This window comes from Poecilia mexicana, unplaced genomic scaffold (assembly GCF_051168715.1).
Source record: "Poecilia mexicana isolate PSO_F unplaced genomic scaffold, ASM5116871v1 scaffold_2, whole genome shotgun sequence".
Classification (NCBI taxonomy): domain Eukaryota; kingdom Metazoa; phylum Chordata; class Actinopteri; order Cyprinodontiformes; family Poeciliidae; genus Poecilia; species Poecilia mexicana.
The window spans coordinates 40,379,257-40,397,114 of NW_028263371.1; the positions used below are offsets into that span (position 1 = coordinate 40,379,257).

Consider the following 17,858-nt stretch of genomic DNA (forward strand, 5'->3'; position numbering starts at 1 on the left):
GCTACTGTACTACTTAAATTAGATGTATTATATAGTTTTTCTGTTCAAGAAAAAATACTTGTGTCTGAGATAAAATGCTGTGAATTATAGGATAATACCACAAAGAAATGCACAGATTGGCTTCAGCATAATGTTTCTGAGGTTTGGTGTAGAGGCACAGTCCAAGGCTTAGAAAGGCCACAAAAAACATATAAGCTTTAATAACATCTGAAAAGAATGTCTTCATGTAGGCTTACGGCGCATCTTTTTGTGTTTTATATAAAATATCAAATGTGTTTGCTCCACTTTAAAGTTTCACATTTTTTCATGTTGTTTTCAACATTATATGACAACAGTCATTGCTGATTTTGAAAATAAACTAGTTTTAATCGAAGTATGAACAGAAATTGGATTATAAACATCCGAAAGTGGAGTGAAACATCAAAGACATCTTAAAATAGGGGCTTTAAAGGACTTCCACTTCTACCTCTAACCTTTACTCTGGTCAAAGACTGAGCTGATTTCCTGTGATTTGCTTTTTTTCTGCTCTTTACACAATGGACCAGGAAAGAAATAAACTTTTTACCTCTTGTTCATTGCTTTTTGATGGAACAATAGGAAGGACGAGGCTCATTATGAGTCAGGCCACTACATTATTATTTTTTTTTCTCTTTGCTCTTCATGTCCTACTATGATGATTTCAGATGGCAAGGTAAATGAAAACCCAGTGCGACACGGAGCTTATTCCTGTGGTCATTTGCTTTTTAGTAGCTGTACATTTAACTTTCCAGAGTTTGTAACCCCGTTGTTCCACAGAGAACCTACAGCTGAAAATGGGTCAGCAAACAGATGAATAGATCTGTATAATGGGTTTTCTGTGGGGAGTTGCTGTAAACCAATCAATAGCTTGAATTCATGCCAAACATGTCAGGATAAACACCGGACGGGCTGACCTATGAAGAAGGACTGTACTTAAATCTGGGTCAGTGATCGGTTCTCTGGAATGATCCTCACTCACTGCAGCAAATTGCCAAAGTAATGTTTATAAGAATCTCAATTCCCAAGGCAGTGGATGTTTTCTCCATGAGCGCAACAAACATGTTTCTGGACGACTTAGATGGACCTTTTTCTAACTGCTTTTGGCTTACTTTTTCCCCTTTCAGCGGACACCAGTGAGTCATTCCTCATATGGTCCACTCCACACACCCATTTGACCTAATCTGCTCTGATTCCTCTGGTGCTTTTACTTTCTATTAGTGGGGATCGGGCCTGGGCATGGACCCGGATCCCTGAGAAATTTGTGTTTGGTGTGAGCCAGCCAGGGTGCATGTCCTCACGGGTGGCTGAGCACTGAGGAGCATTCAGAGCTCCGAGTCTCACAGAGTGAAAGGTTGACCCACAAGGAGGCCCGTTTTATTTGTGTGAGCTTCATCGTCATGCAGATCATGTCCTCCGGTAGGGGAGTGGCCACGTCTCAAGGCAGAGTCTGGAGCTTGCAGCTTTCAGGCTCCGTCGCCTGCACTCATGTGAAACTCCCACAGTCACAGTCGTTGGTTTTGGTGAAGATGAGCCCATTTCTTAATAAGAATAATTTATTGTAATGATATTGAGAGGTGTAATTGATACATCCGATTCATGAAATTATTAGTAAAGGATGTGGGTTTAGACAAGACAGGACTCTCACCATTATGATTTTTCAAGAAAAATAACAACCTCTGTTTTAAAGAATAAGTAATTATTGTAGACCTTTTTACTCTAGATTTCCATATGTTACATCCTTATCTCAGTCGGTGTTCCTAATGGGAAAAAGTATTGAGAATCCTGCTACTTTGTATTTGCAAAAATAGAATAAATGTTTCATAAGACTCTGCATTAAAAAAAAAAAACTCATTTGGGTGGGTCGAAGTATTCCCACCTTCATTTACTTTGACACTTTTGAAAGTGGATCAAACTGTCTCAACAATGACATTAAGTTAAAGGGACTGGTCATTTTGAGCTCAATAATAAGAAAGTGGCCAACATCAGCAGCAAGCAAGCAATGAAAATTGTTTTAACATTTGATCAAAAATCATGGTGAAGCTTTGAGCATATCACATTCTAACTATTTGTGGCATAAATTTTATCTGTATCACTAATAACAGAAAGCTGAGTCACAATTTAGATACATCCTAGCCCCTTTTGTTTTGGTTTTTCTATTGTGCTTGCTTGTAAAAGCACAGAGAGATTCTCCCATTTGTTTATATGATTTTTGTGTTTAGGAAACTGTTAAAACTAACATGTATATTTTTCAAAACGTATAAATTGTTGCACTTGCACTCCTCCACTGAAAACTGAGGGTTTGTTTCCGACGAAACAGCTACGTTTGTTTATAAAGTTTTTAAAACGCTTAAAAATGTGGACTCCCTGAGGCAGAACAGGTGAGAACTGTTTCTTCCACAACTTGTTCATATTGTCTCTCATTTAAACTTCACAAATGGAGTCAGAAAAAAACACAATCAGATGTTTTAGCAGAGTCTTGCATTGCTTTTGCCACACATTATATTCTTCTTTGAGTTTTGATGGTGTTAAAGTTGATGTTCTCACCCCCTTTTGGCACAGCACTGGTATTGCAGCTTTCTATAAAAATAAAAACAAATAATAATACATTTTTGGCACACTCCAAGGATACCATAAATAAGTAAACCGCCTGAAATTATTGGACAACCTGCAGCTTTACCTTGCTGAGAAAATCCTGGTAAATTGCCAATTTACCAGTCACGTAATAAAACAATGACAACTAAGTGGATGTAGAACCAGCAAATACTGTTGCTGTAAACTTTGCTTAAACAGGAAAAATGCTTTGGGAATTAGAAGGATTTACTTTTAGATCCCCAAAGCCAAAAATAAATAAATAAATAAATGTTTTAAAGTGCTGTTTACTCAATTTACTAAGTAAGAACATATTGTAAGCTTTTTTTTTCTATAGTAAGCTGTTTTTTGTATGTAAAACCCAAAGGTTTGTACACTGGATTGCTTTTAATCTTGTTATATTACACTGATGTATCAGCAGGCATCCTCTGTGTGCGTCTATTGTGTCTTGTTTTACAATTTAACTCATTTGATTCTTTGCTTGAACTGCAAGCATTTATGTGGAAAACATGATGGATGCCGCTGAATAATCTCAAAAAGAAGGATAGAGTGTTTTTTTGTTTTCTTCAACAGATTTACAGTACCCACCTAATGAGGAAGATGTTAGCTCACCGAGTATTTACAGGGTTTGTGGTAGAAGTGCTTAAAGATTAGCACACCAGTTGCTGTTGTGGGATCCCCGCTAAGTTCACTTCCCCTGACCCCTGAGGCTCCCATCCCCCACTGACCCCCTTTATCTCTGAGGTCTAGTATCCGTGAGAAGAGCCCACTCCAGCTCTACTCCAGCGGTCTCCGCTCTGCTGAAAGGCCTCGCTCTCATTAGCATACCCCTGGGGCTCCTTAGCCTGTTGTTGCCAAACAAACACAGCCAAAGATCTTCTTCCCTCTCTACCTCACTCTCCTTTCTTCTGTCATTGTCCATCTTCTCTGTCAGTTTTTATAACAAGTATTTCTTATTACGTCTTTGGCTCTTATTCTCTCCATTCTTCATTTGTCTTTCCATCCTTCCCGAGTTTTTCTTTTGCATTCCTCTGTAGGGTTATCTGTTTCTCTCGTTTTCACATGCCGTTTCCTCTGTTGTGTCCATCAGAGCAGAGGATACTCTGCTTCCTTGTTCAGGAAAAGTAGATTTGTTGTTCCCCTTCATGATTCAGGAGTCGCCAGATGGAGGAACGACAGCAGTCAGGATGTAATAAAGTGTTGAATGTCTAAAAATTAAAGGATCAACCCTGGATAAGCAGAGCCGGGTTGTATCCCTGGTCTTTCACTGGTCAAACGGTGAATTACTTTTTTTTTTTTTTTTGTCTGACATATGTGCGTTTTCACGCACAGCTGTAGTAGATTTGCTGAATGGTTCCTCTCACCATACATCTGCATTTCGATTTATGATATAAGCTCCACTCTTCTGATCCTGATAGAAACAGATTAGTGTGGTGGCAGGTAGGCTTTGTAGTTTAGCTTCAACTTTTCAGTGCAAACCAAGTAAGATCCATACCAACAAACTTACTTAGTATCTTGATAGAAAGTTGTTCCTTTTTAGAAATGCATTAAGAAATTGGCTATTGATCAAAACCAGATTGTTATGCTTTGCAGATGGTGATCAGGTACCAATTTGATCTTTTTTCTTATCATAAAACATAATTCTTCCTCATGCCTTCAGTTAGTGGTAACAGGAACTCTTTTTAATACTACAAAGAGATCAATACTCATATATTTTCAACATCATTGAGGAATTTATATTAAGGGAGCAGAGGCACAAATATGTAAGAAGTTATTTGAAAAGACTCAACACAACATGTTCTTCAGTTTGTTCAGGCTGCAAAAGAGTGTGAGAGAGAGTGAGAGTTGAAGCAGATAACAAGAAGGCTGAATGGAGTATTGCAGAATCACTCTGTTTTACCTTATTGAGCTTTCAACCTCAGTCTGTTTTGGAACAAGGTGGGTTTTTGGTGAACCTAATGTTCTCCAGAGACCACTGGAGACCACTGCTTCAGTTACACTAACCAAAGTGATCCTAGAAACAAGATGGTAGACTCCATAATCATTCTTGCTTTTCAAATAGTTGTGAAACAGTTTCAGAGTGACTGTTTACACATGAGTGTAAAGAAATAATAGCTGCTCATGGCAGAAATGTGAGAAGAAAATTTTGGGAATGCTGTTCTTATGCAACATATTCTCATAATTTACTTATTAAATTGGTCAGAATTGGTACCAGGTGGTCAAAGTTTAACAAAATATTGACCACAATATTCTGATCCATGGATCTTTAATGTCAAAATGTAGATATTGGACATAATACTTTGGCTTCTTTACCATTTGTGCTTCACTGCAAAATGATTTTGTCAACATTCTTACAACAGTGTTATTGTGTAGTGGTGCAGTATTTATTTTTCTTTATCTCAGTTAAATGATTTAGAACCAGGTCATTTTATGGCTTCTCACTGGACATCATTATGAAAATGTCACTTTATGATAATTAACCATCCTCTAATCCATAAATGCTCAGGGTGCGTCAGAGTTATTCTTTCAAAGAAGACTGAAGACAAATGGGGTGAATGGAGATGAATCAGTCATCAACAGTACGCAAATTTACACATTAATTTGGAAGAATATTCCCATATTTTGGCCTTGCTTTTATTTTACTTTACAGCCACAAACTTGTAATGCATCTTAATGGGATTTCATATGGCAGCCCTGCAGAAAGTAGTGCATGATCATGCGATGGAATGAAAATGATGCATGTTTTTTCAAACTATTTACAAACAAATAACTGAAAAGTGTTGCATGCATTTGTATTCACCATTCTTTATGTTGATGCCACTAAACAAAGTCTCGTGAATAGCATATAGAGTCCATCTGTGTGTAACAATCCTCCCTATAAATACAGCTGTGAAGACTTGGGAGGTTTGTTTGAGGACAGTTGAGAACAAACAGCATCGAGAAGACTAAACAGGTCAGCAGACAGGTCAGGGGTAAAGTTGTGGAGATGTTCAAAACAGGGTTAGGTTATAAAATAACATGCCAAACTATGGACATTTCACTGTCCACCATCTGAAAATGGAAAAAAAAAAAAGAAAAAAAAAAAAAGAAATGGTGCAACAGAAGACATGGCCATCCATCTGGTCTGAATAGGCATGGTCAATTAGAGGATTATTCAAAGAACCAGAGGACTCTGGAGGAGCAACAGAGATCCACAGCTCAGGTGGAGAAATGTGCCTGGAGATCAATTAGTCATGCACTCCCTAAATCTAAAAACCGTATCAAGCTGAGATACTTCTGCAGTAATTTAATTAAAAATTATATGTAAATAACTGTGTATAGTAAATCATTGTTTAATTCATATAAGATTTATTTTCAGTTTCACAACAACACATTTTTATAAGTCATATATATCCTATGTCCACTAGTAATGATAGAAAATGTTTTGGCAACTTGGCATTTTTCATAAATTTTTATAGTGTTATGAATTAAATCTGAGTAGACTGTATCATCTGCAGGGTTTATTATTATTCATAATAAACCATATTGTTGTATGTTTGAAGTGAGTTTAATTGGTACAGCGTGCAGTGAGTAGCCCCAGGTCTGAAATCCAATTTTGCGTAGGAAAGCAAGCGTGTCACGCACAGGGATTACGACCATGAATCGTTTTTATCGCACATTTTGTTAGAAATGAGACATAAAGTTTCACTTTTCAGAAACTTGCTGGCTAAGAAAAGCTTCTCTTTTACACCCTTTAGAGTTGCAATTAAGGCATTTTAACATCTCTCCTCTCAGTAGAAAATGGAAAATGAGATGCTGTTCTGGCAGTTTGCCCCGGTGGGGCAACAAACAACAATACCCAGCTGTAAACGGAGACATCTGTTAGCAATGATCCTGGGTTTCAGATTGGATTTGGATGGTGTTTTTAATGGAGCTGGAAGGCAATTTATTCCTCCAGACTCGGAGTTCCAGTGAGTTCTTTCTCAGCTGCGCGACGTGGTGTGTTTGTTTGTGCGTGCGGACTCCGTTCCATACTTATTTTTCCATATAGTGACGTGGAGCTTGTTCATATGATTGCTGAAAGTCTTTGTTTTAGAAGGTGTCTTTGTGTTTGTGTCTCCCTTAGATGAAAGATTGATAGCTTGTTTGAATCTGTAGCGCGGCTTTTTGATGTTTCTCAAACCAGCTACGGATGGATGTGCATGTTATTCCACTTTCAAACCGACATAAAGTTGAGCAACTCGGCGATTCTGTCAACAGGTTGTGTGCTTGTGCTTATGGCTGTGGCTGAGGGATGAAGACCAGCTGCAGGGGTTAGCGATGAGTCTGAGCACGAGCCCTTCGCAGTGACTCATGGTCAGATGTACCTGATTAGAGGCAGAAGAACAAATGTTTACTTTGAAGCACAAAGTAAGAACGTACTGTCACAAAATGCAGCAATAAATATTATTTTGCATATTACACAGTAGTTATCTTTTTAAAGATGTTCTCCTGCTTTTTCTGTTTTGTTGACATTCTTTTTTTAATATGTTGGAATGGCGAAATGGTCCTTCCGCCATTTTGTACGTGAGCAGTTTTGGTTGTTTTGAGCTACATTTTTGGGGGGTTGCAATAAGGGAGTAATCCACCACATTTCATACAAATTATTCGTACATAGTTTCAAGCAATTTTCTTAAACCTTCTCATAGTTAATTAAAGGCATGTAGCCTCAAGAGAAGAGTACCATTACATTGTATTAAAACGTTCAAACACTGCACTTTTGAAGTGCACATGTTGGGGAGGTCTCTGTTTGGGTCACTCCTACAAGACCATAACCGTGGGGTATATGAATCTAAATGAATGGGAGGGAAAATAAATGTATTTGCCCAACTACTAGGTGGAGATTTGCTGCAGATAAAAGATGTCTGTGTCTGAAAAAGACAGGTTGAGTTTCAAGAATAACCCTTTTGTTGTGTATAATTCTGCGTTCCCTGTCCAAATCTTTTCGTTTGGACAGCTGAAAGTATACCTTTAGATATTTTTCTGCATTAGGTTCTGTGTTTTTGTTTTGTTTTGTTTTGTTTTGTTTTGTTTTTCTTGAAAACACTCATTGTTGTATATCTTAACTGTAATTTTATAAAGTGTTACCATAGCAACGTTTAAAGAGGGGTGTACCGTTCATCTGTACAGCAGGACAGTTTTTCATGGAAAATTTCTAACTGAATTGATAGAATTTACATTTCTATTGAAAGAATGTTTTGGATTTCAGATTGTTCTCTAGTTTCTGTTGTCTGGCTGTGTTTTATGATTGAATCCCATGGCCACCTGAATGTGAGTCTAGGGTAATTTTTATTCATACTACACCATTGCATCTCAATTAAAACAAAAAGAATAGGTGCAATAAGTCGCTAAACTGATAGCAATGAGAATAACTTAAACTGAAACCAGAAGTTTGCATGCAGCACATAAATAAATCCACATTTTCTCTCACTAGCTGGAGTAAAGTCAAAGTAAGCTTCCCTTATATTAGATCAGTTAGAATTACCAAGCGTTATACCTGGTGAACACCACAACAATGAGAGACGGAATATGTCAGACATTTATTCATCAAAGTTTTCAAAATCTTAAGTTCACCTACAGAATGATTCGTCTCTCCTCAAGCGATGACAAAAAGACCAAATTATGATGTCATGGGTTTGGAAACCTCTGATACGTCAACTGACACATTTGAGTTAGTTGGAGTGATTAGTGATGATGTGCAAAGGTATGTAAACTTCTGAGTTCAATGAAAGTTACAAAAAGAAAATCTCTCAAAAATGTTCCTGGTAAGTTTTTACGGCATTTATCAAATGGAAATAATTGAGGTAATTGAAACTGATCCAAAACAAGAGACGTTTGTTAGATTTAACTTCAGACATTGAGAAAACAAAGCCGTGTGTGTCTTTTTATTAAGTGTAAGTAAACCTCTGGTATTTGAGCTTGCCTGGATGTCATAACAGCCTCAACTCTGCACTGACAGATTTGGCAAACAGGATCCTCCTCGAGTATTAAGGGACTGTTATGGCTTTGCACTGTTCTGAATGGGGGTAGTACACAGGATGAAGCTCAGTGGTGGGTTTGTCTTGGGCTTCAAGCCTGCATGCCGGAAGTGCAAAGTCGTGGCTTACTGCTATTCTGAATGGCCCCTGAGAGTCCAGTGTGATGGACAGTCTGTGGCTGCACACACTGGCCCTTTGTATCAGGACTTCTTGGACTCTTTCTATTTCTTTTTTTTTTTTTTCTCCAGAGTTTCTCACACAATGTCACACACTTTCACACATATTTTTTTCTCACACAAGAATCTTTTTTTTTTTCTTCCCCTGGTATCCTTGTGATCTTGATGTGGCAAATCAAGCTTCTGCTTTGGGGCCAGACTTTGTCGGGGCAAACAGCAGCAAACTTGTAGGAGTTTCTTTCCGTTATGGTGGCTTTGAATTCTTCCTTTTCCTTGTTTTTGCTGCGTTCTGTGACAAAGACAAAAAGTCAGCCACTTGAAGGGACCGTAGGTCTGACCAGGAGTGTTGGTGACTGGGGAAGCATGTGAAAGTCATCAGAGAGACCAACGTGATTTTCATTTTTGGTTATCCAATCAGAAGAAGCCAGCAGTTTCTCCTTGTAATTTCATGTTTTCGTGTTTAGTTGTGCATCCCTGAAATTGGAAAATGGAAAAACAAAATTATATATTTATTTTTATTTTTATTTTTTTATTTCTTGTGAGGAGTAGCAGTCCATCACTTATCCTGCTATTGAGAACTTCTTGTTTAGTATTAGCTGCTAAAGCTCTGCTTTTTTCTACTAAACTACAGTACAGTTCCTTACAAAAACTGCAGCTTTTGATCTACTTGCCACATTACAATCTTGGAAGTATTTTTGGGGGATTTTATTTGACAGATTAGTACAAAGCACTGCATAATTGGAATTGGGAAAGAAATTATGCATAGTTTAAAAATGGAAAAAAAAAAAGAATATTCGCCCATCAAATTCACATCAACTATTCTGTTTAACTTAATATGCAGAGTTAGTTTTCCAACACAAATATGATTTTGCATGGCCAGTGGAGTGCAATACTAATAGCTGTCAACAGCTTCCCTCGCCTCAGCTTTAGTTTTCAGCAGTTCTTCCCAAACAAGGACGCCTTGGCTGCCTCTCAGTGTATGTGTGCAGCCGTGTCTTTATCCCTCACCTGTCTGGTTATTTCCTTTGTTTTTAGTCTTTATAGACACTCATGTTTTAGCTCCTCTTGCATACAAATAGTACGTACAAACCATGTGCTTTATCACTGATCCATTCACTAAATAGTCTTTTAAGATTTTATAGTCTAACACCAATAACTTTTCATTTCAGTAAGATGATTAAATGAATGCATTTTTACTTGTTTTTATATTTAAGTTTTGTTAACAATTCATGCCGTTTTAAATCAAAAATCTGGATTTCCTTTTCCAGTCTTCAATTATAATTATAGCCACAAAAACACATCAAAGCAGGCAGTCATGGTTATTTTCACACATGATATCTCAGATTTGCCATAAGAACTAGAGCGGCTGCAAATAAAACCACTCGTATTCGTGTCTTCTGCCTTTTAGTTTAGCTATAAATTTAAACCCCGACCACATTCAGCACATATAACATTTGTGGACCTCGGGATGGTAAACGGTGCACAAAAAGCACTTTTACGGGTATGCAAGCAGCTGTTTGCAGTGCTGAAAGGTCCAAACTGAGCTGACCTTAAGCTAATATCTGCTACTGGATTTGATGGTTCCATCTAAAGCAGGAGTAGCTTTTTCCTTTAAACCGTTATTTACTTTAGAGCTGGGCTCAGTATCCCATGGCACTGGATGTTCCACCATCCATTGTCCCTGCCTGACATATTTGTCTGAGGAACATAGCCGACTGTTCGAGCTCGCAGCCCCACTGTGGGCACACTCATAAAGTTGTGGTTAGCATGTTGCCGTGGCAACTCCTTTGCACACATCATTGGAGAGAAATGTTTTTATCTCTGTGCGCCGCAAACTGCCCCAATAAGGCCTCTGACTCCAAAAGTGTTGGCCCAGCAGCAATTTATCTGTTTTAATTTTCTTCATCACACCAAAAAAATAGAAACGGCGCTGAAAACTCAGGACGGTGACTTTGTGAAAGAGAGACAAAGAAAACACGTTGCTCAGAAAATATGTTGGTTTGTTGCAATGAAATTTTGTAGAAAACAACCTAGCCTGCAATTTTCTTCATGTGGAGTAAAGATGTTGTTTACTTTTAGCTGCACTCGAGTTTTTGTAAGTCACTTTCAGCTGCTGGAATCAGAATGATAGCTTACTTATCGAGGCGTTTTAATGTACCCAGATCTTTTGGCACAGAGTCTTGATACTATACATAAATGCTTCAGCCAAACTACTCAAGCTTGTTTGAGATTTCTTAAGCTACTGTAGTTTTAGTGCTGGAGACCTAAATGCCCAATATTGACAGAAAACATGTTCTGGTTTTCATTATCTTTTTTCCCCTTCACTTTTCAGTCGAGGTAAAGAAAAAGAGCTTCTGTCTGAGTTTTGCACAAAGCCATGCCGTGCTGCAGTTTTAAGTGATCGGCCTAAACCTAGAATCCATCATATTTTGAACTGCTGTCTCTAAGCAAACAGCAATGTTGCTGATATAAAAACTAAAATAAACCATCAAGCTACTAAAAGAGTAAAAAAAAAAAAAAAAAAAGAAAAATGCAACCCTTTTTGTCTGGACCGGTCACTATCAGTAGCCCTTTTTTTAGCTCTTTCTCATAATTTAAATTCATAATGAATGTAAAACATTTTCTTGTTGCAGCTTTAAATATTCAATTTACATTGTGACATCAGGAACTGGCAGCGTAGCTGAAACGTAAAATGACCTAGTTCTCCCTCGACTCTCCTGTTTCCAGTCCGACACATGTGGATTTGATTTGAGCTGCTTGTTAGCTCGTGCCTACAGACAGAGAGCACTGTGGTAAATGGCTCCACCTCAGAAGGCATAACAACCCATTGGATGAGACAGGCCCATTTGGGTCACTTCACTCCCCTCATGTTCAGCTGCCATAGATTTTCTTTACAGCCTGGCAAAGACAGACGACACCCACTGCTCTGACCTGCTGGACAGCCATTAGTGCCCTTTAAGAGTAGTGGTGAGTTGTCAGATGCAAACATGAAGGCGACGCGAGTTGTGAAACCTTGGGGGGCCACGCAGCAAGCTGCTTCCGTCAGACATTTGTAGACATGGCTGATGGAGTGCGCTTCCTCTCTTGACAAACTGTGGGTTTAAACAAATGAGCCTTTTATAGACATGACAGCCGATGTTGATCTCGCTTCACCTGACAGCCTTTTAAAAGCAAATTATATCAAATTGCAGTGGCCTGTAAAATGTTTTTTTTTTGTTTTTCTCCTCTGTTTCATCTTGCGTAGGTTGCTTTGAGTGCTGCATCAAATGTTTAGGTGGCGTGCCGTATGCATCGCTGGTTGCCACGATCCTCTGCTTCTCCGGTGTGGCCCTGTTCTGCGGATGTGGCCATGTGGCTCTCACTGGCACTGTGACCATCCTGGAAACCTTCTTCTCCACAGTCAGAACCGACCATGCTATGCTCACTGACATGTAAGTCAGACAACTTCATGCTGTTGTCCATATAGGGCCTTAAAAAAAGAGTTTCTCATGTTGCATTTAGCAAAAGCTAAGGTATTTTATTGGGATTTTCTGTGATGGACCAACTCAAAGTGACATAAATTTGCAGATGACACACACAAACCACAGTCAAAGCTTCAAACATTTTATGAAGTACTGACCCGTACATCAGGTGGGAGTATTTTTTGGCTTAAACTTTACTTTCATGGAATGGTGGTAAGCAGAAAGCTTTGAAAAAAGGTAATGAGAAGTCCAGTTTATAAATTTCCTCAAGCCAAAGAAGGTATTATATATATAAATTTCCTTCATTCATAACTAGTAATGGTAGACAACAAATGTTGCGAAGTACCCTGAACACACACAACACAACCAGATAACAATCCAACATACTGGCAAAGCTGCAGTGGAATGGTTTAGATTACAGCCTATTCATTTGTTGGAATGGTCCAGTCAAAGGCCAGATTTGAATCTCCTACAAGAGTTGAAAGCCGCTGTTCACTGTCACTATATTATCATCATAAAATCCCAACAAAATATATCTAAATATTTAGATAATTTCAGAATAAAAATATGTAGCCGTGTGTTTGTGATCAAATGTAAAATAGTTCTGGGGTACTTATGAGTACTTATGTATTGCAGTTTCTAGTGAGAATTGATGCTTACCACTTTCTAAAAAAAAAAAAAAAATGCACACAAAGAACATTGTAATATTTAGGAGCCCTCACCCTTACTGGAAAATAAACTTCTAGATAAGCATCTCAATAAAACAAAATCTTTTAACACAGATAACTGCTGTAATGTGAGCTTGAAGTGGGATATTTTTAGCTTTCATCACCTCCCACATTCACCTGATCCTGGAGAACAGTCCTAATAAGGATCGCTTTTAAAAGCACCCCCATCTGTCTGGACAATAAAAAAGGATGACATTGGACAGGGCTGCACATGTGTTTTATGTTGAGAGCTCTGTTTAATTTAAGATGTCCACAGTCTGTCTTTTGCCTGGAGGATTTCCAGAGACCTGCATCACCTGCCATCCCCACATTTGGACTCGAATCTCTCGTCACGTTTTGGTTAATCCCGACCATCTGTTCATGTTTTTTTTTTTTTTTGTTTTTTTTTATCTATTTATTTATTTTTTAAACCCCAACTTTCTCATGTCTTAAAGATTGAATGGAAAATAAAAATGCTGCATGTGGCCATTTTTTTCCCCCCCACGGTGAACAGTGGTGGGCCATGTTAGCGTTTTATAGTCCACAGCTTCGTCACACGCGCGCTCACACACCAGAGCCTCACTGTGACCTTGCTCTTTGACAGAATACAGCTGATGCAGTACGTCATCTACGGCATCGCTTCGTTTTTCTTCCTGTACGGGATCATTCTGCTCGCCGAGGGATTCTACACAACCAGCGCCGTCAAGGAACTGCACAGCGAGTTCAAGACCACCATCTGTGGACGCTGCATCAGTGGAATGGTATGTTAACACAGCCTCGGCGCTTTTATTTAAACAGGACATTTTTTGGAAAACAGTCGTTATAGGATGTGTAAAACTCTAGAGCGAGCTTATTTTATGAACTTTTTTACAGCTCCTTCCTGCTCTTTTTTTCTGCCTCTCTAGTTTGTGTTCCTCACGTACATCCTGGGTGTAGCCTGGCTCGGCGTGTTTGGCTTCTCAGCTGTACCCGTCTTCCTCTTCTACAACATCTGGGCTACCTGTAACACCATGAAGTCCCCGATGGCCAACATTACAAACTTGGACTCCTTTTGTGTGGATGTTCGTCAGTACGGTAAGAGAGCATCGCCTTGTCTTTATAAATTCAGTTTCAGCTCATTTTAGTTGAGAGCAAACGCGCATGTGGCGTCTAACCAAGAACCACAACAATCACTTGTATGAAGGGTTTGATAATTGTCTTTTGGGCTGGAAAGCTCTTCACACTTCTTATTTTTGGAATTTTTATTGTCTTTCTATACCTCATTTCAAAATGTGTTTTAACCTCACGCTTCATATTTTGTCTACCTTATCCATGCTTATTTTTCCAATATCCATCCATCTATCATGCCCCTGTACCCACCATGTTCCCAGATTGTATGTGATGCTACGTGTTTGCCTTATATATATCTTTGTTTTCTGTTTCATATATTTTATATTTACTTCAATTCTTTTGTGCAACACAACGTTCAACATTTTTTCTTTCCTAAATAACTCACGTTATAAATAAAGTTGAATTTAAGGTCCTGATTGTTAAGCTGAGATATTGCAGAGATTTTACGGGGGGTTTTTTACATGTTGTGTGGAACTTTCTGTAAAAAAAAAAAAAATGTGTGAAATTTGTGGACTGCCCCACTGATACGTTGAAATATTATTTTCTTGCACCTTCTACTCCAGTGATATTGTCCCAGTAGGCCTTAGTTTGACATCTGTAAGCCACATGTTTCAACCAGTGTTGACGCGTTGAGAACATTAACAGGAATCCTCTGAATCTTTTTGGCTGCAGGAATTATCCCGTGGAACGCCACACCAGGAAAAGCATGCGGATCTTCTCTTATTACCGTCTGCGACAGCAGCGAGGTACGATCCTGTTAACTTTGCACGCATAGTGATAAAGTAGAGGCTTAAAGCTCTGGATGGGACAAGAAAGGATGATTCCAAGGTTCTAATTTTGAAAAATTACTTTTTCAGTTCTACCTATCTTACCACCTGTACATCGTGGCATGCGCCGGTGCAGGAGCCACTGTGATCGCTTTGGTAAGCTGCCCTCTAGTTTCACAATCCTTCAGCTCATCTTTGCATGATTTTTTTTTGAGCAGATTATGAGTTGAGCTGTCCTTTTTTTTTTTTCCATCGCTGTTCGGTTTGTGTAACCACACCAACAAGGGTTTGCCATTGGCTTCTTCACAGCTTCAACCCCCATTCACTGTTTACCATTTGCTTAGATGTACGTGGCTGTTTGTTTTTCAAGATGGACAGGAAGAATAACTTTGAGTTCCACCATTTAAAACATGTATTTAAAGTGTTCTTTAACGTTTTACTTTTAAGAAACGGAACACTATTAACCAGCAATAATATACACGTGCATCTCAATAAATTAGGAAATCATTACAGGTAATTTATTTCAGTAATATAGTTTAAAAAGTGAAACTCATAAGGATTTATTAGAGACATAGTGATATATTTGTTGTGTTTATTTCTGATCAGTTTGGTGATTGTAGCTCTGACTGTGAAGACAGTCAGAGACTGGCCCTCCAGTAGCTTAGGTTCAATAACTCTTTATTATTTCTCCAGAATCTGCAACAATTTTTTTTTTTCATCTAAAAAGATAACTTTCTTCTTTTTTTTTAAATATTTAACCAGTGTAAGATGCTTCTGACAATATATTTGGTTCAGAAATGCAAAAAGTTGAAGCCTGGAGATGAGTGATTCCTGAAACACTGACTCCAGCTCTTTTCGTAGGCTTTGTGTAACAATCGCATTTTGAGAAAATGATTTGAATTAGCACAAATACACTTGAATCGATCGATAGCGCGCACAGATTTCACTCTTTTAATTGAACTGCTGCCATAAGTAAACTTTTTTTTTTTGTCACATTCCTTATTTATCGAGATGCACCTGTGAGTGAGGACGTCATCAGCATGTGCTCTTACCGCCTTTTCTGTTCTCTTCCACCAGCTGATCTACATGATGGCTACCACTTATAACTTTGCTGTTTTGAAGTTTAAGAGTCGGGAAGACTGCTGCACTAAGTTTTAAGCTGGTTTAAGAGCCCGGCACCACACATGACTGTGCCATTTAGAGGCAGATACCACTGACAACAAGGAAACTAAAAAAAAAAAAAAAGAAAAAGAAACAAAAGGAAACAAAAACCTGAGAATAGAAAAGTTGACATCTCTCAATTAGTTATCACACAAACTGTAAATAGCTGATTATATGCTTCTTTTAGCATTTGGTATCCAGGGAGTTTTCTTGTCCTAATAAAGTTGCGCTCAGATTAGGAGCACTGCTGTCTGCCACAGTGCCAAGTTTTCCATGGCACTTTGCTTCTACAAATTTGTCACCATGAAAGTTTAAAGAAAAGCGTAAAGCTATTTAAATTTGAAACGTGTGCAACTGCTTGCGTCTTGTATAAAGGCCTTGTGTGCATGATTAATTCAGATCAGGAAAGCAAACACGATTTGCGGCATCCAGCAGCCCGCTTTTGCGAGAGCCAGTTAAATTCCATCAGGGTAAATTTGCAAATTTGTGCACAAATTCATAAGTCACACACCAGATATATTTGGTGCAGGTTTTAATGCTGTTTTATAAGGACTCGCACTGGCCTTAAGACCTTAATTGGAGGAACACTGCACCAGTCGTCTTGTGGCCTTGAAGCATCAAATCAGAAAGACTATAAAAGTTAACCCCATTGTTGACATTTTAGCTTGCTAGATTAGCAGTTCTGGTGTGTTTTCTGCAGCTATGTCTGCAAGAAGACGCGAGTCATTGGCAAAGTAGCTTTACCCTCATTTTTTGTTCCTTTTTCTGTTTATTTTTTAATTCATTTGGACTTTTTGTGCCAATCAATCACAGGAAACCTTCAGTATTATATTTTTTTTTCTCACAAAATGAATCCTAAACTTTCATCCACTGTGTTATGCTGATGAGTATTATTACGTTGATCTGTTGTGCATTGTAGATTTCAAAGTAACAACTCCTCCCTCAAAGTAGCTTAGGCCAGTACAAGTGGTATACTTCTGGATGAGGTCCTAAAGCCTCATTGTCTAAGATGTAAGAATAATTTCTGTTTTAGAGTAGCAAAATGTATCCTGTTTCCTACGACAGCTGATCCTCAGCTTGGAAAGATTTTTATATATTTTTTTCCTTCCTCAAAGTGCCATTTAAAGAGACATTTTGTTGATTTTAACACAGTGCCTGCATGCTTACAATTTTCAGATTCGTTGATCTGCTTATAATTACTTATACTTCATATTTCATATATTTAATTTTCTTTAAGTTTTACAAGACTGTAGCTTTTACTTTCTACATAAATAAACAATCTTTGTTTACAAAAGTATCCCTACTTGGTCTTTTTTATTCTGAAGCTCATAGTCGTCGTATGCAGTGGCCTGCAAAGGTGCTCATGTCTCTTGAACTTTATGGGAATTTCGTTCCATAACATTGACAAACTTAATCATAATTGTTGGGATTTAATGAGGCAGACAGACCAACCAACACGTGATAATGTATAATGTTGAACAGAAAGGTATAGTTTGTATTTCAGTAGCTTCTCTAATATTACCACGGCCCTCTAGGTTGCTTCTCTGACTAATTCTCTCCTTGCATCGCCTCTCAGCTTAGGACTTCGTAGGGTTGTTGGACTGGTGCCATTTTCTATTTCTGAACAAATGACTAAACGGTGACCCATTGGGATGTCAGTCCAAGCTAGTCTAGTGTGATCGAATACTCGACAAAGCATAAAAAAATACATAGAATATGCAGTTGTAATAACAAAATGTGATCGAGTTCAAGAGATATTAATACCCATGCAAAGTGTTGTAAACCATGAAACGGAGCTCAGTCAGGTTTACAGGAACCAGGATCTCATGCTTTGCACTAACCCCCAGCTTTTAACGCCTGAACCACTCTTCAC

At 38.3% G+C, this 17,858-nt stretch overlaps 1 protein-coding gene across 3 annotated transcripts in view; it reads left to right on the forward strand.

The window, feature by feature from the left end:
- Window positions 1–17,858, forward strand: part of gpm6bb (glycoprotein M6Bb) — a 36,366-nt gene that overhangs the window by 15,710 nt on the left and 2,798 nt on the right. For 2 of the 3 annotated variants that reach the window (XM_014990503.2, XM_088016499.1), the window contains exons 2-6: window positions 12,024–12,210; window positions 13,552–13,708; window positions 13,853–14,021; window positions 14,730–14,803; window positions 14,915–14,980. In XM_014990503.2, the coding sequence (XP_014845989.1) occupies window positions 12,024–12,210; window positions 13,552–13,708; window positions 13,853–14,021; window positions 14,730–14,803; window positions 14,915–14,980 (653 nt within the window). Of the gene's footprint in view, window positions 1–12,023; window positions 12,211–13,551; window positions 13,709–13,852; window positions 14,022–14,729; window positions 14,804–14,914; window positions 14,981–15,901; window positions 17,283–17,858 lie in introns of those variants that run through there. The other variant, XM_088016502.1, reaches the window with a different exon arrangement.